The sequence below is a fragment of the Struthio camelus genome, chromosome 12, assembly GCF_040807025.1.
Source record: "Struthio camelus isolate bStrCam1 chromosome 12, bStrCam1.hap1, whole genome shotgun sequence".
NCBI lineage: Eukaryota > Metazoa > Chordata > Aves > Struthioniformes > Struthionidae > Struthio > Struthio camelus.
In genome coordinates this window covers 513,338-536,636 of record NC_090953.1, presented here as the reverse complement: position 1 = coordinate 536,636, position 23,299 = coordinate 513,338, and the positions used below count along the sequence as shown (strand labels likewise).

Below are 23,299 nucleotides of genomic sequence, written 5' to 3'. Positions count from 1 at the left end.
AGCAGCCCCTGGCCCCTGCCTGGCCGCGCCATGCCACTCCGCTCCTGCGGTGCCACCAGCCCGGCCCAGGCGCTGCTGGTCACCTGCCTCCAGCGGCGGCACGAACCTCGCGCCCCAGCCCCTCACTGGGTGCCAGCGCCAGGTACTGCCTGTCCCCACACATGGCTGCGCCAGCCGTGCCCCCCACTGCCCGCAAACGCCCAGCTCCTGGCACCCTGCTCAGCCCTGGGGAGCACCGCAGGGCAGGCACGGTGCGCAGTGGAGCAGGGCTCAGCCCGGCTCCCCGCAGTCCCCATCGCACCTGGTGTGTGCCCCGGGCTGCTGGGCACAGCTCAGCACCTGCCCCGGTGCATCTAGGGCAGCCGGGGGAGCTGCCCGCCCCCCCAGGCTGCACCGTTCTCGCCTCCCTCAGGTTAGCAGCGGGAGAAGCACAAACCAGACGGGGACCAGGGCCCTTGGAAACGGTTTCATGTTTCCTACAAGCTCCAGGTGAGCTCGGTGCAGCTCCGCCTCCAGTTCCCAGCACCCCCCTGGCCAGCTGCCCCAGACCTGCTAGGCTCCTGGCAGCCTGGTGCTGCGCCAGGGGGGCCGGCCGGAGCCCAGGCGCTGGCGGGGGCCCCTGCCCCTCACACCAGGGCAGGCATCCTCCTGCGGCAGCCATGCAATAGTCCAGGGCAGCTGTGCATCTCCCTGCTGGCAGCAGCAAGGTCAGGGCTGCTGCCCCCCGCCAGCCCAGCCCCGGTCAGAGCAGCGTGAGCGTATCTGCCCTCTTCTCTCAGGCAGTATCCGGCAGCCTCTGCACAGCCCTGCTCTAACAGTTCACAGTCTGAAATCTATCTGAGAACAAAGGACTAATAAATAAAAAGGCAACAGCCTTTGCAAGTTCGGCTTCTCCTGCCCTGGGCCTGCGTGCTGAGCCGTGGGGCTGCGGGCCGGCCCCTCCGGGCAGCGCTGGTGCTGCTGGGCTCAGCAGCTGCTGCCACGCTGCGCGGCCAGTCTGCTCCTCTCCCACCTCGTCAGACACTACCCCAGGCGGATGCGGAAGGTGGCAATTTCCATGGGGTCCAGGCGGACGGTGGTGCTGTTGGGGGCAGTGCCCAGCGGGTACATCAAGGTCAGTGAGGTGGGCTGCAGGGAGCTCAGCTCCAGCCCCTGGAAGAGGCTGCCCAGGGCCAGCTAGGGAGAGAGGAGAGAGAAGGTGGGCGGCCCAGGTGAGCGGGACCCGATGCCCGGCAGCGCGACGCCAGGCACGGGGCTCGCCCCACCCAGCCACGTCCATGCTGCGCCGGCACCAGCTTGCAGGCTTTCAGCGTGGCCACCCAGGGTACCCCGCTGGCCCAGCCCCGTCTCTGCCATCCTCGTGGCAAGATGCTGCGTCTGTGCCAGGCTCCAGACCCCCCCCCGCCTTGGAGACCAACATCCTCCAGCCCTGCCTGGGCAAGGGACAGAGCAGCTGCAGCGTGGGACCTATGACCAGCGACTGGCCAGTGCTGAGGGGATTTGGGGGCCCCTCCAGCCTCAATCCTGGCTCAGCCTGAGCACAGGGATGCGTGAGGCAGGCCTGGCAGCCAGACCTGCTGCAGGGCTAGGGCAGGCAGCAGCCAGGCTGCCCTGCCCCATGGGTGGAGGTGGCAGCCCAGTCCTACCTTGCCCTGGCTGGTGGTGCAGTTAAATCCCAGGTTCTTGGCCTCCAGGCTGCAGTCGAAGCCTTTGCGGTGCAGGATGAGGGCTGCCTCCACTGAGGGTAGTGAGTCATCCTGCTAGCGAGCAACGGCACGAGGCGTAACGCCAGGGATGGCAAGTGTGAGACCCACCTGAGAGCACTGCGTGCTCCGGGGCTGTGCCTACCCCCTCGCAGCACGCAGGAACACGGCTCACCTCCGCCTGCAGCGTCCTCAGGTTGAGGATGTGGAATTCGCAGGGTAGGGTGGTGGAAAGGGGCAGGAAGGAGCGCAGGGCTGGTGGGGCCAGCTTCTCCTGGGCTACCGGCATGACCAAGACCTCGGCATTCAGGTGCATGGAGGTGATGTGGCTCAGCAGCGAGGGGAAGCTGATCGGGCGGCTGTCCTGAACCTGCCGGAGAGCAAGCGGTAAGAGCACACGAGGGGAGCTGCAGGGCCGGGCAGCACCTGGCTAGGGGCTGCAGGGCTCCCACACCTTACACCCTCTCCAGCAGCACTCGGAGGATGGGGGCCCACCAGCAGAGCCAGCATAGGGATCCCCATGCACCCAGAGCTATGCACTGGCCTAGGCATGATCCTGCCCGCCCCAGTGCCCAAACAGTAAGGGGGCTGCCGTGCCAGGCAGCCTGCAGGGACCCTGGGCTCGTCTACAGTCAGACTATGAGCCTGCTACAGGCCCTTGCTAGACTAGTCACCAGCAGCTAGCGCACGAGACGAGGAGAGACAGCAGTGGCCAGGCCGGCCGTTACCTCTGGGCTGCCAGTCCTGAAGCCGGGGAAGCCCAAGGCTTTAAACGCGGAGGCCAGTTTGGAAAAGAAGCTGGAGCTCTGAATGGGTGAAATGGTGCATGCATCGAGAGCAACGAGGTGACGGGACAAGACATGGTGATTACGAGGGCAGCGCGGCTCCACGGCCCGCTCCGCGGGGCAGACCCCACTCCACAGTCCCACCTCCCCACACACCCCACGCTCCAGGCGCGGCCCCAGCCCTGTGAAGCGCAGCCCCGCACGGAGCAGTGCCAGCGTGTTGGCTGCCAGGGCCTCACCACAGCAGGAGAGGAGACCCCCATCCAGACGGACTCGTAGCTCCCTGCAGACGCGTCCCCCCCACACCATCCTGAAGCACAGCTGGGCTCGCCGGGAGAGCGGTGCTGTGCCCAGCTTCCCGTGCCCGCAGCACCACGGCCCGCGCACCTTGTTGGCAGTGCTGCGGCGCTCCAGGAGGAGGCGGAACCGGTTGCAGGTTCGCTTGTTGTCCTTCAGCCCCTGGCCCAGGCCCCGGTTGTCATCCTGCATGAGGCGCCGGTCCAGGATGACCTCCAGCTGGCCTGCCGAGAGCGATTCCCGGAGCCCCTGGGCTTTAACACAAGCTACCTGCCCTGCACAGCCCATTTGCCGCTGTCCCCTCAGGCCTTGTGCAGCGAAAGCCCCCACGGGACTGGAGGCAGCCGTGGAGCCCCCGGCGCCAGAGACAGGCAGGACCTGATCGCCCCGTGCCCAGCCTGCAGCACTCTCCTCCCCAGCGTCCCCCAGCCGAGTGCCGCCCCGCAGCCCCGGGTTTGGCGGACAGACGCCCCGGGGCACAGCCCTCCCGCTCCCCGGATGAGGCTGGCTCACCACTGCCGAGGCTGGACACCCCCAGGGCCTGGGCTGTGTGCAGGGTCAGGCGGCTCTGCGTGTCCTGGATGTAGGCCATGGCTGGCATGGGGTAGAAGTTGGCCTGCAGCGGCAGCTTCCGCAGGTACCTGCGGGGCTGAATCTGCCGAGGGAAGGGAGTCGGGGCTGGAAGCGGCTCCGGCAGTGCCCAGTGCTGGGGACAGAGTGGCGGTCCCCGACGTGGGCAGCTGCTCTCCCTCCTCCAGGCTGCCAGCACACCTGGAAGCCATTGAGGTCTGTGAAGAAGATGTCCTCGCTCTCGATGTCAGTGCTGAAGCGCAGGGCCAGCTCCTTGTTGACATGGTCACGGATGTCCACCAGGCAAGACACGTCCAGGGACAGGCCCTCCACCCCTGCAGGCAGACAGCGAGGGGCTGGACCCCATGGGCAGCATCGTCCAGCGCTCCCTGGGCCGGGGACGTCCTCCTCCGTGGACGTGCTGCCTCCAGACCTGAAAACCCTCACAGATACGCTGTCTCCAGACCCAAACACCCTCATGAACACACTGCCACCAGCCCCGCAGCCTGTGCTGGAGCGCGCAGCCTCACGCCTGCTCACCTGCCACGTTGTAAAGCCGCACCACAGTCTGGACGTGCTGGTAGTAGCTAGCCACCTCTGAGAAGAAGGGTCCCTCCGTCACCCGCACCACTGGGGCGTCCTTGGGGGCGTAGGGCTGCGGGGAAAGGAGGAGGGCTGTGCTGAGGCTGACATCTCCAGGACTGTCACACGGTCCCTGGCACGGCTGCCAGCTGGGCTCTGGGACGAGGCCCTCATACCTTTGCTTCGCCGTCAGGCAGGAAGAGATAGGCTCCGCTCTTGTCCTTGGAGGCCCTGGTGCCGTAGATGAGAAACTCGCTGCTCACCCTCTGCTCCCGCTCCTCCCCAGCTCGGCGGATGCTCTGCGGGCCAGCGTGGCAGTGAGCGCCTCTTGCACAATGCCGTGCTGTGTTCCCTTCCTCGCCTTTGCCACCCATCGGATCCCCGCACTCACCTGCAGCAGGCCGGAGAGCCCCGAGAAGCAGGCCTGCAGGTGCTGGTTCTCCAGGCAGAAGTCATCGGTGGTGGCTGGGAAGACGTGCACGGGAAACGCCTCGTGCTTGCGCACAGGCAGGTCCCGGCCGTGCAGGTAGAGGCGCACAGACGACTTCAGCGTGGCGTGGCTGTCGAACGTCTTGTGCAGCTGCAGCACGCGCAGGCCCAGGGCAGGCAGGCGGGCCAGGACGGACACCTGCGGACAGCAAGGACCCTGACCAAGGCCCACTGTGGGAGGACAGCCGGCAGGTGGGGACCCGCTGGCCGTCTGCAGATCACAGACCCCGGTGACAGCGCTTCTGGGGGGAGGGAGGGTGTGCACGGGGTGCTGTGCGCCTGTGAGCAGTGGGCGCTCGCAGGCGAGTCCAGGGACACTTGCTGCCACAGATGGGTGCTCACAGGGTGCTGCAGTGGCTCAGTGTGAGCAGGCTGCGAGGACAGGGAGGCCATGCATGCGTGGGCTCCCAAGATGCAGGCTGAGGATGGAGGGGGCGGCAGCTGGGCACCGCAGCTCCGGTACCTGGTAGACGTCGGGCACCAGGTCAGTGGCAGAGCCCCAGTACGCGCTGAGCTGGGCAGGCAGGGGCTGCCCCTCCTCAGAGAGCACACGCACGTGCGGGGAGTTCACCAGGATCGGCACGACGCTCAGACGCTCCTGCTCCAGCGGGTTGAACACCACCACGAATCTGCAAGGAGGCCACATACAGGGACGGCCACCCGTGCCATCCCAAGCATTCCCCCATGCTCCACCCCACCCGCAGGCCCCGGGTACCCCCACCCCACCCCACCCCACCCCCACCCACAGCTTCACAGACTCCTAGAAACCCGCCTCGTGCAACCTACCACCTCTCACTGCCCCACCGCCACCCCCCAGGGCCCCACCGCTGGGCAGGGGGACCAGCCCGGCAGCAGCCCCCGCATCCCCTACCGGCGTGAGGTGTCCAGTTTGATGACCGTTCTCTCCGGGAGCGAGTCCTGGTTGAGGCGCGTGTCGTCCTGGGGAGAGGAGTGCGTCAGAGCCGGGTGTGCCAGCCACCCCCTGCCAGCCCAGCCCAGCCCAGCCCAGGGAGGCAGGCACGGGCCGGGACACTTTCTCCCAGACCCCCCACCCAGCACCAAAGTGGGGGGGCAGGCAGGGCTGTGCTCCCTGGGGTACTGGGACAGGTATCGTGGCACGGGACAGGGCGCTGGGACCCACGGGGCACCAGGGCGCAGGCAGCCGCGGGGCGGTGCTGCTCACCGTGCTGAGGAAGGGCGCAGCGGGGTCGTAGTGGTAGGCGTCATTGTCCCCCAGCACCAGGTAGTGCGCGGCGTTAATGATGACGCGCTTGAGGTTCATGAGGGAGTGGAGCAGCCTGGGGCACAGGGCAGAGCAGGTCACCCAGGCCATCCCCTCCGACATCTCCCAGTGTCCCTCCCGCAGCACCCACGCCCCCGGGAGAGGGGCCCCGCAGGACCCCTGCACCCGACAGCGCTCCCAGCCCCGCTGAGACAGGGCCCTTGGGGCTGACCCCGGCCACCCGCACGCACCGCACTCCATAGTCAACCACCACGGCCTCCTTGGCGGTGCCGGTGATGGCATCGTGGTGCTGGAAGAGCCCCAGGTTGCGGCGGGCGTTGCTCAGCAAGGCGTAGTCGGAGAGCGGGTACCTGCTGTCCGTGCCAGCACGGCGGGCATGGGCGAGCGCCAGGCTGTACAGGATCTCGGCCCCCCTGCGCAGGGACAGAGTCATCGAGCGCGCCTGCCCACTTGCACCCTCGAACTCGGCTCACTGCATCGAGCAGCACCGGGATGGCACAGGAGAGGAGCAGCTGGCGCAGGCTGGCCTAGCACGAATGGTGCCCGACCCGCTTGGCCTCTAGGGACCCAGCACCCGGCCTTGCGGAGGGGTGACGTGCTGCATGCTCTGCCTCGGCTCTCAGCAAGGGTTTGGCACCACTTCATGGCTGCAAAGCAGCCAGAGAGCCATCCCCAGCGTGGTAGCGGCTGGGCTCAGGCCAGAGGGGGACTGCTGGGGCTCCTGGGTGCTGCCTGGCCAGCACTCACCCGTGCTCCCCACGCACATCCCTGCCCCAGGGCCCAGGCCTGCTGTCCCTCACCGGAGGTGAGCCTCCAGCACCCGGTCCAGGCTTTTGTAGAAGGGCCGGGAGGTGTAGTAGCCTGTCCAGTAGTGATCCTCGCGGTCCGCGTAGGAGAAGAAATCCCCACTCAGCACTGGGAACCCGGGTGGCTTCATCCCTGGCACAATGCCCGCCTTCTTGTACAGGGCATCAAAGTAGTCAGAGAGTGTCCCAAACTGCGCCTGCAGGACAGCACCCGCGGCCCTGAGCGTTACGGGGAGCCTCAGTGCCTCCCTGGGCCAGGCCGGCTCCCACCACCCCTCCTGGGACTGCCCAGCCTCCCTTGGCTCGTACACAGCCTCCCCACCGTGTGGGCTCCCCAGCACTCCTCCGCAAGTGAAGACCTGCTCCCTCCAGCCCTCCTGGCTGCCCCTGCCCTCCCTGCACGTACCTGGACGTGGAGGTTGGGCCGGGAGTTGAGGAAGTCGAAGATGCGCTGGTAGTTGAGGAACTGAGCATCCCATTCCTGTGGCTTGTCGTAGCGGAAATCATCTCCCAGGGGCACCAGCAGCACTCTGCTGCGATACAGCTTGGACTTCTTGCGGTACTGGTCCAGCAGGAGTTGGGCCCTGCCATGAGGAGCAACAGGGCTCCAGGCATGAGGCTGGAGGCAGCACTGCGGGGCTCAGAGCCACCTGCCCCCTGCCCTGGGGGCACTCACCGCTCAGCCACGTTGGCATCAGTGATGGCTCGGGGAGGCACCTTCCATGGACAGTTGATCCGGCCACCTGGCAGGCGTTTGAAATCAAACTGGCAGCAGATCTTGGGGTCCGGCCCACAGGTGTGGGGCACGTCGTAGCTGTAGAAGGGCATCATGTGGCAGAAGATGTCGGTGCTGGAGTCCGGGTCTGCAGGACCAAGGACAGGTGAGCACCGAAGACGGTTCTCCCCTGCCTATCCCCTGGCAGGAATTGGGCACAGGGCACACGAGAGCAGGGATGGCCGCTGGGGCAGAGCAGACCTGGCGCGCAGTCACGCTCGCCTGTTTGGAGCTCAGAGAGCACAGAAACAGCCTCCCTGGCAGGGCCAGGCACTGGCACTGTTGGGCAGACACCCTGGGGCTCTCCCCAGGGCAGAAACACTGCAGGGTCATCTCCCAGAGCAGAGACATCACCTCCTGGCACTCAGCTCTCTGGCCACACAGGAAAGAGGTCGGTAGCTTTTCCCCTGCTGTCACCGGTCCCTGGCAGGTCCCCTCCCTGCGGTCGCACCCCCAGCAGCCCCTCACCCCACGTCTGTCTCCACATGAACTCCAAGTTCTGGGTGGCGGCAAAGTGCTTCTTGATGGCGTAATGCACCCGCTGGATGAGCATGCCAGTCAGGTTGGAGCGCTTCAGCAGGTAGGGCATGGTGGAGCTGTGGCCGAAGGGGTCAACAGCCCAGCCCGACCGGGGCGTCACACCTGGAGACACAGAGACCTGTCAGGCCCTGGCACCCTGCCTGGCTGCACGGAGCAGGCTCGTGCCAGGGACCGGGGGCAGTGCTGGTCCTGTCGGCGCATCAGCCAGGCCCCCAGCCAACACTCCTGCTCCTCCCACCCTGCGTCCCGCATCCCACCCAGCTCTCACCGATGTTCTTCTCTAGCCACTGGTGCCCCTCGATCAGCTGGTCGATCATGGCAAAGTAGTGGGAATTGGCCTCGTCGGGCATCACCCAGCCACCCGTCACCATCTCCAGCTGCCCATTCCCAACCAGCCTTCAAGGGGGACACACGGGAGACATGATCAGGTCAGGGCAGAGCCCTGTTGTGGAATGTGTGCCCATGGCACAGCACCCACACACTCATGGAGCCACCTGGGTTTCACCTGCAGCCCCCGCAATCACCGGCTGCTGTGCAAAGTCCAGTCGCCCCATACGCGGCCACAGCCGGACCTCCACAGCACGAAGCAGGCTGAGGCCCCCAACCAGAACCCATCCCCACAGTAAGTACCAGCCCAAAGCTCTCTGCTGTGCCCTGCAGCCCGTGTTCATCGCATCCTCCATCTCCAGCCCTCCCTGGGGACCTGAGGGGCTGACAAAGGATCCTTCTCCCACTGCACTTTTCTGCTCTCAAGGTCTCCCACCCTTCGAGGGTGCCCTGAGCCTCATGGGCTGTTGAAACTGCTCAGGCTCCGCTGCAGTGCTTGTGTGCTTGGGTTTAAAGCAACAAACAGGACTTCCCCAGCCCACGGGGAGCGCAGGGAGCAGCGCAAGGTGAGACCAGCTTCCTGCCACGCTTCACGAGGTCCCCGCTGCAGAGGCCCCAGTGCTAGCAGCACCCTGGCTCTTTCTCATTCTTCCTGCATGCACCTCTGTGGTTTTGATGTCTTGTGGCACCGAGGGGGTTATTGCCAGTGTCAGGACATCGGGGCACCCTGCAGTGAGCAGTGTGGAGCCTGCAGACACCGCACTGAAGCCAGAGCAGGCAGGCCTGGGGGAGATGAAGGGTCCTTCCCTCACGCATCCCCGTGCTCTCACCCAGCGCCTCCCTCTGAACGCAGCCTGCCAGCGTGAACAGAGAGTGTGCAGAGAGCCTGGGCCAGGTGACCCTACCTCCGCACTGCAGCCCGCTTCTGGGCACTGATGTTGTCCCACCACTTGGAGAAGAAGGAGATCTCGGACCAGATGAAGCGCCTGCGCGGGTCCTCCTGCATCTTCAGTACCATGCTGTTGAGGATGTGCTGCGTCTGGTCGTAGTAGTACTTGTCAAAGGTCTTGATCCAACCTGCCAGCACACGTGGGGCTGTCACCGAGCACAGCCAAGCCCTCCTCAGGCAGCGCTGGGCTAGCCCTTTGCCTCCCCCAGCCCGCCCTTCCCCACCTGCTCACCGGGGTCGTTGTGGGAGTGCGGCACCACGAACACCTGCAGCGGCTCCGAGTCCCACTCAGTGGGCTCATAGGTGATGTCAAAGCCCTGCTTCCACACGCCACCATCCTGGTTGTCAAAAGGCAGCAGGGAGTACACGGCCAGCATCTGCCAGGTGGAGGACAGGGCTCAGCGGGGGCAGACACGGGGACGACAGACCCACGACATAGCAGAGCTGAGACACCACGGACACCCTGATACGGCGGCAATAACACCCCACGGGTCCTCCCAGCACAGCAGAGCCGGGACGCCAAGGACCCTTGCCCAGGCAGGGACGGGCCCCCCGCCCCCCCCTAGGGTTGAGACTTCTGCCTCCCACCTGCAGGTCCGGGCTCTGGCCCTTGCCCCCCAGGGCAAACTGGCAGTCCTGCGGGGAGACGGAGAGGAAACTCGGGCGACTCTCGGGGGGCAGCACCCAGGAGCCATTGGGGGTGTGGTAGGGCAGTGCCGGCTGCCCCTCCGCGTGGGCCGTGAGCTCCAGCACCGAGTCCTTGATGTGGCTGATGATCTCGTGGTTCTCCTCCAGCAGCTGCTCCAGCTGCTCAATGCGGTTCTGCAGCACCGAGATCTGGCTCTGGACCACAGACATTGCAGTGAGAGCGGTGCCCTGGCACGGGGCTCTGCCGCATGCGCAGATGCCAGAAGGTAACAAGCAGCAGAGGCCCCTTGCTGGGTGCCAGCTGGCCACCCAGCAGGCCTGGCCCTCGCCGCCTGCCCGCACTGCCCCAGGGGCGACACAGCTCATCCCCGCAGCCCTCCGGCATTGCCCTCACCCTGGGGAAGTTGCCCCCGCTCTGGTGGCGCGTGGGGTCGTGCTGCACCCGGTCCAGCATCAGGTAGAGGGAGAAGACGGCCACGCAGAAGATGGCAGCTCCACATACTGTCACCTGCTTCTTCAGCTTCATCCCGGGGGGCTGCAGGGACAGACCTGCCACGTACGAGATAGGGCATGGATGATAGCCCTAGTGGCGCCTGCTGCTGCCAGGGGAAGCGCCCGCCATGACCCCTTGGATACATGCAGCGGTGCCTCGTCCTGCCCGGCCATGCGTGGCGGTGCCCCGTCCTGGTCCATCACGCGCGCTCCATCACACACGGTGGTGTGCCAGCCTGCTCCGTCATGTGCGGCAGTGCCCCGTCCTGCTCTGCCACACATGGCGGTGCCCCGTCCTGCCCCACCACACACGGTTCTGCCCTGTCCTGACCCATCACCCGCGATTCTGCCCCCTCCTGACCCATCACCCGTGGTTCTGGCCCCTCCTGACCCATCACCCGCGGTTCTGGCCCCTCCTGACCCACCACGCACGGTTCTGGCCCCTCCTGACCCATCACCCGCGGTTCTGGCCCCTCCTGACCCATCACCCGCGGTTCTGCCCCCTCCTGACCCACCACGCACGGTTCTGGCCCCTCCTGACCCATCACCCGTGGTTCTGGCCCCTCCTGACCCATCACCCGTGGTTCTGGCCCCTCCTGACCCACCACCTGCGGTTCTGCCCCCTCCTGACCCACCACCCGCGGTTCTGCCCCCTCCTGACCCACCACGCACGGTTCTGCCCCCTCCTGACCCATCACCCGCGGTTCTGCCCCCTCCTGCTCCATCACCCGCGGTTCTGCCCCGTCCTGACCCACCAGCGCGGCGGCCCCGCCACCCCCCGCCGCCCGCCGCCCCCCGGCCTGCGCGGCCCCCCGCCGCCCGCCGCCCCCCAGCACCGCCGGCTCCTGCCTCGCTCGGGCCGGGTCGGAGGCGGCAGCGCCGGGGCAGCGCGGCCCCGCGGGGCTGCTCAGGCCGAGCGCGGTGCCGGCGGCCCGGGGGACCAGGCCGCGGGGCCGGGGCCGGGCGGCAGGAGGCCGCAGGAGGCCGCAGCGGGCTCTCGGCCGGCGGCGGCGGCCGCGGCGCGGGGAGGGAGCGCAGGGGAGCGCAGGGGGCCGCGGGCCGGGCCGGGCTGGGCTCCCCCGGGCGCGGCCCGCTCTTACCCTCGGCGGCGCGGCCGCCCCTGCCGGCTCCTCACGTCGGCCGCGCCGGCAGCGCCGCCGGCCCGGGCCCCGCCGGCCGCCGCGCCGGGATGCGGCCAGGCCCCGCCCGCCGCCCCGCCCCGCCCGGCCCGGCCCGGCCCGGCCCGGCCCCGCCACCGGCCCCGCCACCGGCCCCGACACCGCCACCAGCCCCGGCCCCGGCCCCGACACCGGCCCCGACACCGGCCCCGACACCGGCCCCGGCCTGGCCCCGGCCCCCGGGAAGCGTCCGCCGCCACCGGGCCCCGTGGAGCCGCCGGCCGGGCCCGGCCCAGCCCCCGGGCCCCCAGGTCGGGTCCAGCCGCCCCCGGGGCCCCCGGACCGGTCCCCGGTGCCGCCAGTGCCGCCGGGTTGGACCCAGCTGGTCCCCAGAGCCGCGGCCTGGACTCAGCCCCCCGGAGCCCCCAGAGCCCCTAGACCCAGAGGCCCCTGGAGTCCCCAGACCCCCTGCACCCCCTCAGAGCCCCTAGACCCAGACGCCCCTGGAGTCCCCAGACCTCCTGCACCCCCTCAGATAGACCCAGACGCCCCTGGAGTCCCCAGACCCCCTGCACCCCCTCAGATAGACCCAGACGCCCCTGGAGTCCCCAGACCTCCTGCACCCCCTCAGAGCCCCTAGACCCAGACCCGTGGCCCCTAGACCCCCTGCACCCCCTCAGAGCCCCTAGACCCAAACCCCCCTGGAGTCCCCAGACCCCCTGCACCCCCTCAGAGCCCCCAGACTCCCCCAGAGCCCCCAGACTTCCCTGAACCCCCCAGACCCAGACCCCCTGCAGTCCCCAGGCTGGAGCCAGCCCCCCCAGAGCCCCCGGATCCAGAACCCCTGGGCCCCCCCAGAGCCCCTAGACCCAGGCCCCCCCCCCGGAGCCCCCGGGCTGGAAGCAGCCCACCCTGGCAGCCCGCCCGGGTCCAGGTTGCCGGCAGCGGCCTGGGCTGGTCCTGGGGCTGCCGGGGGGCTGCTGCGCACCACCCGCCCCCAGCTGACGCGGCGTGGCAGAGCTCTGGCTTTATTGCACAGGAACAAACTCCAGTACAAAGCGTCGGGGCGACGCGGCCCAGCGCCCCACGGTCGGTGCCGGTGCCAGTGCCGGAGCGGGAGCGGGCTGGCGTTCCCGGGACGAGGGCGGCTGCGGCAGGGCGAGCGGGGGCGGCGGGCCGTCCGGCGCGGGGTGCAGGCGGCACCGCGCGGCCGTGCCCGGCTCTCCCGGCGCGCCGGCCAGGTGCCCCGCGCTCAGCGGTGCCGCTTGCGGATGCTGGTGAGTTCCTGGTGCAGGGAGCTGAAGCTGGGCCGCTTGCGGGGCTCGTACTCCCAGCAGCGCTGCATCAGGCGGTACACCTCCTCGGGGCACTGCTCCGGGGGCTCCAGCCGCACGCCTGGGGGCACGGAGGCCGTGGGGCGCCCTGCGTGGCCACGGACCCGCTGCCCCACGGGGTTCCCGGGCCCGCAGTGGCCCTCGCCAGCGGGGACCCGCGGCACCTTACCCTGCTCAACCGCCTCGCGCGTCTGCTGGTTGCTGAGGTTGGCATAGGGGACGGCGCCCAGGCTGAAGGCCTCCCACAGCAGGATCCCGAAGCTCCAGACGTCGCTCTCCGACGTGTACCGGCCTGGGGGCACAGGGCATGCTGGCAGTGCAGGATGGACCCACTGCATAGGATCACCCGCCGTGCAGGATGGACCCGCTGCACAGGATCACCCCCCCATGCAGGACGGACCCATTGCACAGGATCACCTGCTGTGCAGGATGGACCCACTGCACAGGATCACCTGCTGTGCAGGATGGACCCACTGCACAGGATCACCCCCCCATGCAGGATGGACCCACTGCACAGGATCACCCGCTGTGCAGGATGGACCCGCTGCACAGGATCACCCCCCCATGCAGGATGGACCCATTGCACAGGATCGCCCGCCGTGCAGGATGGACCCACTGCACAGGATCGCCCGCTGTGCAGGATGGACCCGCTGCACAGGATCGCCCCCCCATGCAGGACAGACCCATTGCACAGGATCGCCCGCCGTGCAGGATGGACCCACTGCACAGGATCACCCGCTGTGCAGGACAGACCCATTGCACAGGATCACCCTCCCATGCAGGATGGACCCACTGCACAGGATCACCCGCCGTGCAGGACAGACCCATTGCACAGGATCACCTGCCGTGCAGGATGGACCCACTGCACAGGATCGCCCGCTGTGCAGGATGGACCCGCTGCACAGGATCGCCCCCCCATGCAGGACAGACCCATTGCACAGGATCGCCCGCCGTGCAGGATGGACCCACTGCACAGGATCACCCGCCGTGCAGGACAGACCCATTGCACAGGATCACCCTCCCATGCAGGATGGACCCACTGCACAGGATCACCCGCTGTGCAGGATGGACCCATTGCACAGGATCACCTGCCGTGCAGGATGGACCCACTGCACAGGATCACCCGCTGTGCAGGATGGACCCACTGCACAGGATCGCCTGCCGTGCAGGATGGACCCACTGCACAGGATCACCCGCTGTGCAGGATGGACCCACTGCACAGGATCACCCCCCCATGCAGGATGGACCCACTGCACAGGATCACCCGCCGTGCAGGATGGACCCGCTGCACAGGATCACCTGCCGTGCAGGATGGACCCGCTGCACAGGATCACCCCCCCATGCAGGATGGACCCATTGCACAGGATCGCCCGCTGTGCAGGATGGACCCACTGCACAGGATCACCCGCTGTGCAGGACAGACCCATTGCACAGGATCACCCCCCCATGCAGGATGGACCCACTGCACAGGATCACCCGCCGTGCAGGACAGACCCATTGCACAGGATCACCTGCCGTGCAGGATGGACCCACTGCACAGGATCACCCGCCGTGCTGGACGGACCCGCTGCACAGTATCACCCGCTGTGCAGGACAGACCCATTGCACAGGATCACCCGCTGTGCAGGATGGACCCACTGCACAGGATCACCCCCCATGCAGGATGGACCCACTGCACAGGATCACCCGCCGTGCAGGACAGACCCATTGCACAGGATCACCGGCCGTGCAGGACAGACCTGCTGCCCCCAGTCACCCGCCGCGCAGGATCCCCGGGCAGCCCAGGACTCCTGGGTCCCAGTTGTGCTGCCAGGCTGTGGCACAGCCTCCCCTTCCCTGGCCCTGCTGCAGCCCGGGGCTGTGCCGGGTCCTGGGCTGCAGCTGTACCGTAATTGAGGGCTTCAGGGGCTGTCCACTTCACGGGGATCTGCTTCATGCCCCCGGTGGAGGCGTAGACACCGTCCTCCTCCTCCCGTGACATCCCGAAGTCGCTGATCTTCAGCACGTTCCTCTCCGTCACCAGGCAGTTGCGAGCGGCCAAGTCCCTGGGGCCGGCGCAGAGCCCTCAGCCCGCGCTCGTGCCCGCTGTGCCATGCTTGCCCGACCGTCCCCGCGGGCCCCTCCACGCGGCGCAGGAGCAGGGCACGAGCCCAGGGGAGCGAGGCCTCCTGGTGTACCCTGGGCTGCACTGACCCACCGTCACCGAGCTGGGACCCTCCGGGCCGCCTCCATCCGGCCGCGCACAAACCAAGCCAGGCTACCCCCGGCTGCAGCTCCCACGCAGCCGCCTGTCCCTGGCTGGTGCTGGTGCTGGGGGCTGCCCTGGGGCTGGCATCGGGGCAGCTTGGAGCGTGGTCCTGCTTGGAGCACGGCAACCGCGGGCTGCGTGCCGTGCCGTGCCACGCCGCGCCGTGCCGTGCTGTGCTGCGGAGGGGCCCACCTGTGGATGCAGTGCTTGCTCTCCAGGTACTCCATGCCCGCTGCAGCGTTCTCCGTCATCTTGATGAGCTCCTTCACCTTGAGGTGGGCCCCCTCGCTGCGCAGGAAGCTCAGGAAGTCCCCCCCTGCGCAGAGGACGGCGTGAGCGCCGTGCGGCCGGCTGGCACGGGTGGGCGCTGGGGGCCGCGGGAGGGTGCCGCTCACCCTGCACCAGCTCCATCACGATGTAAATGGGCTGTTTTTGGGTGCAGACGCCGATGAGCCGGACGATGTTGGGGTGGTTGTACTGCTTGAGGATCCTGCAGGGGTGGCAGCGGGTGCCGTGAGCGCGTGAGGGGCCGGATGTCCCGGGGCAGGGGCTGCCCCCGTGCCGTCCCGGGAGTGCAGCCCCGGGACGTTCCGGCCAGTGGGACTGGATGGGGCCCTCGGCCCACAAGGGTGCTGCAGTCCCCTGTGGGGTTTAAATGGCCCAAAGTCCTGGGGACGGACAGGCAGGCCGGGACGGACGAACACGACGGCCCTACAGACCTGGCTTCCTGCAGGAACTTGGCCTTGAGCTCGGGCGGGAGGGTTTCCCGGCAGGATTTCACGGCCACGGGGGTGTTGTCAGCGCGCAGGCGGCCGCTGAACACTTCCCCAAAATTACCCTGCCGAGAGAGGCCACTGCACTGGCCGAGCCCGCGGTAGCACAGCCTGGGGCCACCGCTGCCCCCAGTGCCCCACGGAGCCCCCGGGTCATCACTGCCCCCAGCACCCCACAGAGCCCCCAGGCCATCGCTGCCCCCAGCGCCCCGCAGAGCCCCCAGGTCATCACTGCCCCCAGCGCCCCGCAGAGCCCCCAGGCCATCGCTGCCCCCAGCACCCCACGGAGCCCCCAGGCCATCGCTGCCCCCAGCGCCCCGCAGAGCCCCCAGGTCATCGCTGCCCCCAGCGCCCCGCAGAGCCCCCAGGCCATCGCTGCCCCCAGCACCCCACGGAGCCCCCAGGCCATCGCTGCCCCCAGCGCCCCGCAGAGCCCCCAGGTCATCACTGCCCCCAGCGCCCCGCAGAGCCCCCAGGCCATCGCTGCCCCCAGCACCCCACGGAGCCCCCAGGCCATCGCTGCCCCCAGCACCCCACGGAGCCCCCGGGTCATCGCTGCCCCCAGTGCCCCGCGGAGCCCCCAGGTCATCGCTGCCCCCAGCACCCCACGGAGCCCCTGGGTCATCACTGCCCCCAGCACCCCACAGAGCCCCCAGGCCATTGCTGCCCCCAGCGCCCCATGGAGCCCCCAGGTCATCACTGCCCCCAGCACCCCGCAGAGCCCCCAGGCCATCGCTGCCCCCAGCACCCTGCGGAGCCCCCGGGTCATCACTGCCCCCAGCACCCCGCAGAGCCCCCAGGCCATCGCTGCCCCCAGCACCCTGCGGAGCCCCCAGGCCATCGCTGCCCCCAGTGCCCCGCAGAGCCCCCAGGCCATCGCTGCCCCCAGCGCCCCACAGAGCCCCCAGGTCATCACTGCCCCACGGACCCCCCCCCAGGCCATCGCTGCCCCCAGCACCCTGCAGAGCCCCCAGGCCATCGCTGCCCCCAGTGCCCTGCGGAGCCCCCGGGTCATCTCTGCCCCCAGCACCCCACAGAGCCCCCAGGTCATCACTGCCCCACGGACCCCCCCCCAGGCCATCGCTGCCCCAGCGCCCACAGAGCCCCCGGAGCCAGCTCTGCCTCCCGTGGACAGGGATCGGGGCATCCGGCACTCACCCGGCCGATGCGCTCCCCCAGCAGCACATCCTCGTGGTTGAGCACCCACTTGTCCTGGGGAGAGCAGGCAGCGCAGGGCGGTGAGACGTGTCCCCCCGTCCCAGCCCACACCCCCTCCTGCCCAACACCGCGTCTGGCTGGGGATGTGCGCCCGCGGCGGGGGGCCAGGGCTGCACTGCCTGCGGGGGACACATCTGCCCTCGCCGGCTGGCCACTACCTTGGGCACTGCCCTGGCCAGGACGATCCCGCTCTTCCGGGTGATGGGCTGCTGGCTCTGCAGGCAGTGGTCGATGAGCAGTGGGATGGTGGGGAAGCCGTCGCCCTCCAGCCGGTACATGTTCTGCAGAGAGGGGAGGCTGCAGGGTCCGGTTCGCAGGCATGGGCCTGCACCTGTGGGCGTGCGCATGGGGGTACGCGCGCCCACGAAGCAGCGTGCACGCACGGGCATCCATGCAAGGAAGTCGGGCTTGCTCCCGGAGCCCTGTGCCAGGTTCGCGTGCCCACACCTCGTGCATGTACACGTGCCCTGTGCGTTTCACACGAGTGGCTGCACAGCAAGGGTGCCGTGGCCTGCCCCAGCCCCTGCCGGGCGGCTCCCCGCGCTGCCCTGCGCTCACTCACGTCAGCAGCCTGGATGATGAAGTGCCGGGGCTGCCCGTCCCACAGCACGCTGAGCACGTACTCCTGCTTGCCCTGGCTCTCCCGCACCAGGAAGTCCCCGCTGCAGGTCAGCAGCTCCTGCACCTCCGAGCGTGGGATGGCCCCGTGGTACCAGGCCTGCTGGCACAGCGGCTTCTGCACCTCCGGGATCAGTGGCACGGGGGGCGGCAGCTGTGTGGAGAAGCGAGTGAGCCCAGCCATACCCCGAGGTCCTGCGGGACGTGGGGGAAGGAGCAGCAGGGCCTGGAAACCGTGCCCAGAGCCGGTCCGGCGGGCAGCGGGAGCCGGGCTGGGGCATGATGGGGAGGGGGGCTGGAGAGCCATGCGGAGGGGGGCTGCAGGGCAGGAAAGAAAAGGGCAGGGGGGCCGAGGGGCTGGCAAGGCCAGCAGGGCGGCCGGGGACGCTGGGACTCACCAAGTACTTGGGGCGGAAGATGCCCGAGATGTGGTTCTTGAGGGTCTCCAGCGCGGTGGCCCCGCTCCGCTCCTGCTCCTGGGGGAAGGTGGCCGTGTGAGCAGCGCCCTGGGGCCCACAGCGCTGGCCGTGCCCGCAGGGTGCCGGGGGTGCCCCCGCCCTGCGGCTCCCTGGGGTGCTCCCTTGCTCCACACGTGGGACAGGACTCACCACGGAGGAGAGGGACTGCCGGTCCTCCGGCAGGGGCAGGGCAGGCAGGGGGTCCCGGGAGTCCAGCTCCGCCAGCTTCTGGGCCAGCATGTCCCGCTGCGCCTGCAGCTTGGCCTGGGTGCAGAGGCAGCCCTGGAGCTGCTGCTGCGCCTCCTGCAGCCCCTGGCGCTTCCCCAGCAAGTGCACCCTGGGGACACGACGTGGCCGGTCAGCACCCGCTGCCCCGCGCGGCCCCGTCCCCCCGGTCATGCGCTGCACCGCACCGCTCCCCAGGGCCCAGGCTCTGCTCCTCGACCCGGATCTCGGCCTGCAGCTCCCGCACGCGCTGCTCCTTGCTGCTCACGGCCTCCGTGGTGGCCGCCAGCTCCTCCTCGACGGACGTCAGGCTGCAAGAGACACAGCTGCAGGCGGCCTCCCGGGACGCGCTGGCCCCTCGGCGGCCGGCGGCCCAGCCCCGCTCACGAGTGCTGCACGCTCTCAACGGTCAGTTCGTTCAGCTGCAGCTCCCCGGGCGCCAGGTTCTCTGTCTCCTCCAGCAGGGTCTCGTCGAAGCTCACGGCCGGCGGAGCCTCGCAGCCGTACCTGCGAGAGGAGCGCGGCCTCACACACGGCCGGGACCCTGCGCCGGAGCTGGCCGCGCCGGCGGGCGGGCACGCCGCCGTACCTGTGGCACTGCACAAAGCTGCTGTACTCGGTGGCGGGGTCGATCGCCTGGATAGAGCGGGCTATTTCCTGGTGCACAGCCAGCACGTCCTCCTGCACCAGGCTGCTGATGCTGTGGTACTCCCAGAGGATCTCCCTCCTGTCGGGACGTGGGCATCAGGGGCCACCCAGCCTCGTGTGCCCCTGCACAGCCCAGTCCCTGTACCCTGCACACAGCCCGTACAGCCTGGTCCCTGCAGCCTGCGCACAGCCCGTGCAGCCCGGTCCTTGCATCCTGCCCAGCACCTGTGCAGCCCGGTCCCTGCACCCTGCTCAGCACCCGTGCAGCCCGGTCCCTGCACCCTGCACAGAGCCTGTACAGCCTGGTGGTCCCTGCACCCTGCACAGAGCCTGTACAGCCTGGTGGTCCCTGCACCCTGCGCACAGCCCATGCAGCCCGGTCCTTGCATCCTGCCCAGCACCTGTGCAGCCCGGTCCCTGCACCCTGCTCAGCACCCGTGCAGCCCGGTCCCTGCACCCTGCTCAGCACCCGTGCAGCCCGGTCCCTGCACCCTGCACAGAGCCTGTACAGCCTGGTGGTCCCTGCACCCTGCACACAGCCCATGCAGCCCGGTCCCTGCACCCTGCACACAGCCCGTGCAGCCCGGTCCCTGCTCAGTGGAGCCCCTCAGTCCAGGCCATTGCATGTGGCCTCGGGGCAGGGCCCCTACACTGGGGTGGCTGCAAGGGGACAGAGGTGTACGGGCACATGGCAGCGCAGGTGCCCATGGCCGGCAGGGCTCTTGCAGGACATGGGAGCATCCCCTGTTCTCGAGGGCAGCGGGGTGCAGGCGGATGGGGTGCGTTCCGGCAGGACGGGGCACCTCCGGTGCGCGGGGGCGACGGGTGCAGGGGGCGGTGGGGTCCCTGGGGCCGGGAGGGCGCTTACAGGACGAGGACCATCTCCTGCTGCAGGCTGTAGAGGGACTGGTGGAGGCTGGGCAGCGCCTGCTGGTAGTGGTGGTGGTGGTGGAGCGCGGCCGCCTGCACGGCCAGCACGTACTGGTTGTGCAGGGCGTAGAGCTTCCAGAGGCTGCGCACATACTTCTCCTTGGCCTTGTCCCGCTCCTTGTCTGCAGGGAGACGCCGTGGCTGCCGGCCGCCGCACCGCTGCACGGCCGCCCCAGCCCCGAGCGCCGGGAGGCAGCACGGGAGCCAGCGGGGCCAGGGGCACCGGGGGCCGGGGGGACTGGGGGGCTGCAGGGGCGCCCGGGCAGGCAGGGCAGGGACGCCCCGGTGCCGAGGGGACATTCCCTAGCTGGGGCTCCCAAGCTGGGGCGCCGCGTCCCAAGCTCCAACATGCTGCAGTTGCACAGGCTGCGGCACTGCCCATCTCGACCGGCGGGGACGGGGGACACAGCCGGGGCCGGGCCGGGGGCCGGGGGGCCGGGGTGGGCACGCACCTTTGCTGGCCTCCTGGTAGCGGCGCTTGGCCTGGGCGCTGTCACGCGCCAGGCTGCGGTACTGCGCCTTCAGCTTCTCCACCTCCTGCTGGGTGGTCTAGGGAGATGGGGGTCAGGGGGGCAACAGGGGGAGCCCAGCCCCCTCCTGCCCCACATGGCACCCTCTCCCCGTCCTGCCCCATCCCCGTCCCTGTCCCTAACCCCGTCCCCATCCCCATCCCATCTCCATCCCCATCTCCATCCTCATCCCCACCTCCATCTCCATCCCCATCCCCATCCCTGTCCCCATCTCTGTCCCTGTCCCTATCCCTATCCCTGTCACTGTCCCCACCCCCATCCCTGTCACCGTCCCCATCCCTATCCCTATCCCCATCCCCATCCCTGTCCCCATCCCCATCCCCATCCCCATCCCTGTCACCGTCCCCACCCCCCCTCCCCATTCCCATCCTCATCTCCATCCTCATCCCCATCCCTGTCACCATCCCCATGCCCGTCCCCATCCGTATCCCTATCCCCATCCCCATCCCCATCCCTATCCCTGCATCCCCCTCCCTGTCCCTGTCCCCATCACTGCCCCTGTCCCTATCCCCGTCCCCATCCCTGTCACTGTCCCCATCCCCATCCTCATCTCCATCCCCATCCCCGTCCCCGTCGCTGTCCCTGTCCCCATCCCCATCCCCATCCCCATCCCCGTCCCCGTCCCCGTACCCGCAGGTGCTCCTGGCTCAGCTGCTGCCACTGCTCGCTGAAGGCCTTGCGGAGCTGCTGCTTGTCGCGGATGAGCAGGCTCAGCTTGGCCAGCGGCCCCGCCGCCAGCTCCTCCGCGTGCCGCCGCAGGATCTGGCTCAGCGTCTCCGTCTGGCTCGCCAGCGCCCACCACGACTGCGGGGACAGTGTGGGGCTGTGGGGGCCGGGCCAATGCACGCCCGGCCGCGGGTGCCACCAGCCGCCCAGCCGCCCGCGCCTCACCTCGCCGAGCCGGCCGCCGGCCTCGCCGCCCCGGGGCTGCCCCGGGCCCTCCTGCTTCTCCAGCTGGGCGAACATGTGGTGCAGCAGCCCCGCGTACTCGCGGTCGCTCTTGGCGCGCTGCGACATCCACTTCTTCATCAGCTCCAGCAGGCGCAGCTCGCCGTCCTGCAGCCGCAGCAGCGCGCTGTGCCCCTGCGGGCACCACAGCTCCGGCCCGAAGCCCATGGAGCCGCGGGCCGGCGGGGGGCGGCTGCCGGGGGGCGGCAGGGCTCTGCGGCCGGCGGCCCGACCGCCGGCCAACGGGCAGTCGGAGCCGGCGGGCGGCCGAGCGCGGGGACGGGGCGGCGAGGAGGAAGTGCCGCTGGAAAAGAGCAGCGCCTCTGTGGCCACGCGCTACTCCGGGGGCTGCTGGGGGGCTGCTCCGGGGGCTGCACCGGGGGCTGCTCCGGGGGCACAGCCTGTCCCGCTGCTCCGGGGGCTGCTCCGGGGGCTGCTGGGGGCTGCTCCGGGCGCACGCCGGTGGGGCACAGCCTGTCCCACTGCTCTGGCCACTCTGGGGGCTGCTCCAGAGGCTGCTCCGGGGGCTGTTCCGGGGGCACAGCTTGTCCTGCTGCTCCAGAGGCTGCTCGGGGCTGCTCCAGGAAGATGCCGGTGGGGCACAGCCTGTCCCGCCGCTCCAGCCACTCCGGCCTGCGCGTCTCCACCGGGCACCCCTGCGCCCGGGCACACTGGGAGCAGAGAGGGCCGGGGCCTGGGCTGCAGGCGGGAGCTGGGGCGAGGGGCGCTGGCTGCAGGACCCGCAGGATGCGTCCCGGCCCCGGCGCTCCAGCAGACGCGGGGACCCGATCCCGGAGGCGCCCTGCCGGGCAGGGGAGCCAGGCGGGACCCCGGCACGTCCCCGCGGCTCGGCCGCGGCAGTGCCCCCCGCGACGGTGCCCCCGGCCGGCTCGGCCCCCCAACCTGCGCGTGCCGCGAGGTCCCGCGCGGGGCTGCGCCGGCGTCACCGTGATCCGCAGCCCGGCCGGTGCGTGCCTGGACCCGGGCACAGCTCCGGCACCGAGAGAGGAACAGGAAACCCCGAGCTGACCATACAGCCATTGCGAGATTTCCTGCGTTTCCTCCCCTCCCCGCCGCTCCCCCGCGCGGGGCCGGCTCCGCCGTGCCCGCCATGCCGCGCCGCCCGGCCCCCCGCCGCCCCGCGGGGGCTGCCCGGCCCCGCTCCGCGGCCCCTGGCCCCGGGGCTCCCTGCATCCCACGGAGGCCCCCGTGCCGCCCCGCTGGTGCAGCCTGAGCGCGGCCCTCGCACCGCCACCGCCGGCCGCGTGGCAGCGGGGTCTCGAAGCCTCGGGCTCGGCGGCCCCGGCCCTGCACGAGGCTGCCCCGGTGCCCGGCACCGCGCTGCTCCCTTCGCGGGGCAGCGCATCCGCTGCAGCAGCGCCGCCGGCGCAGCCGCCACCGCCGTGGCCCAGCGCCACAGCTCGCCGCCGGCCGCCAGCCAGGCCTGCCGCCTCCGCAGAGCCTCATCCTGCTGCTCATCCCTCCGGGAGCTCCCCGCTCCTGCAGCCCCCGGGGGCTTCCCTGAGGAGGGCTCACCGGCACGATGTGCCGTGGGTGAGCGTGCCCATGGTGGGCGTGCACAGGCGAGCGTGCACGGTCAGTGTGCATAGGTTAGTGTGCATGGGTGAGCGTGCACGGGTGAGCACGCACAGGGGCTGGCGGGCACAGGTGAGTGCACAAGGGGGAGCGTGCACCGGGGAGCGTGCTCGGGGGAGCATGCACACGGGGGGGCATGTACCGGGGAGCATGCACGGGGGGGGGGGCGCGTGCACGAGGGGAGCGTGCACAGGGGAGTGCACAGGGGAGCACGCACACGGGTCGGTGCACACGGGGGAGCGCGCAGCCTCCTGCTCTGCCCTGCGGCCGCCGTGGCGCACCAGGCAGGGCAGCGCGGTACAGCGCGGCGGGTGCCGGGCATGTGGGAGCAGCCAACCGTGGGCCGAAGGAGCCGTCCCAAAGGGCCCGGCTGCCAGCGCGCGGCCGCCCGCCCGCTCCCGCGGGGCTCGGCGCTGCAAGCAGCCACGGTGCAGAGGCGGCCGGGCCGC

At 69.9% G+C, this 23,299-nt stretch overlaps 2 protein-coding genes across 20 annotated transcripts; both read right to left on the bottom strand.

Moving 5' to 3' along the window:
• Positions 1-453: 453 nt before the first annotated feature.
• On the bottom strand, positions 454-11,389 carry MAN2A2 (mannosidase alpha class 2A member 2). 17 transcript variants are annotated; one of them, XM_068958369.1, is made up of 24 exons: positions 11,307-11,389; positions 10,109-10,263; positions 9,655-9,909; positions 9,299-9,443; positions 9,023-9,194; positions 8,059-8,186; positions 7,719-7,892; positions 7,152-7,338; positions 6,882-7,059; positions 6,470-6,672; positions 5,900-6,082; positions 5,610-5,724; positions 5,298-5,365; positions 4,890-5,055; positions 4,329-4,565; positions 4,114-4,236; positions 3,896-4,010; positions 3,557-3,711; positions 3,299-3,440; positions 2,876-3,039; positions 2,432-2,509; positions 1,879-2,073; positions 1,647-1,760; positions 454-1,176 (listed from the first exon to the last, which is right to left on the bottom strand). In XM_068958369.1, the coding sequence occupies exons 2-24, from the start codon at positions 10,238-10,240 to the stop codon at positions 1,024-1,026; spliced, it is 3,582 nt and encodes a 1,193-aa protein (XP_068814470.1). In that variant the 5' UTR covers positions 10,241-10,263; positions 11,307-11,389; the 3' UTR covers positions 454-1,023. The 17 variants fall into 17 exon arrangements, 14 of the variants coding, with proteins under 14 accessions (XP_068814470.1, XP_068814471.1, XP_068814473.1 ...); XM_068958370.1 differs by having other exon boundaries at positions 1,647-1,757; XM_068958372.1 differs by having other exon boundaries at positions 2,876-3,009.
• Positions 11,390-12,482: 1,093 nt separating this feature from the next.
• On the bottom strand, positions 12,483-22,284 carry FES (FES proto-oncogene, tyrosine kinase). Of its 3 annotated transcripts, none has more exons than XM_068958397.1 (19): positions 22,158-22,284; positions 21,198-21,966; positions 20,937-21,110; positions 20,229-20,325; positions 19,715-19,898; positions 18,788-18,925; positions 18,586-18,705; positions 18,387-18,509; positions 18,124-18,310; positions 17,914-17,991; positions 17,460-17,669; positions 17,056-17,178; positions 16,838-16,891; positions 15,626-15,744; positions 15,302-15,396; positions 15,099-15,222; positions 14,546-14,703; positions 12,828-12,950; positions 12,483-12,719 (listed from the first exon to the last, which is right to left on the bottom strand). In XM_068958397.1, the coding sequence occupies exons 2-19, from the start codon at positions 21,420-21,422 to the stop codon at positions 12,577-12,579; spliced, it is 2,475 nt and encodes an 824-aa protein (XP_068814498.1). In that variant the 5' UTR covers positions 21,423-21,966; positions 22,158-22,284; the 3' UTR covers positions 12,483-12,576. The 3 variants fall into 3 exon arrangements, with proteins under 3 accessions (XP_068814498.1, XP_068814497.1, XP_068814496.1); XM_068958396.1 differs by having other exon boundaries at positions 21,198-21,925; XM_068958395.1 differs by lacking the exon at positions 22,158-22,284 and having other exon boundaries at positions 21,198-22,129.
• Between the last annotated feature and the right edge of the window lie 1,015 nt (positions 22,285-23,299).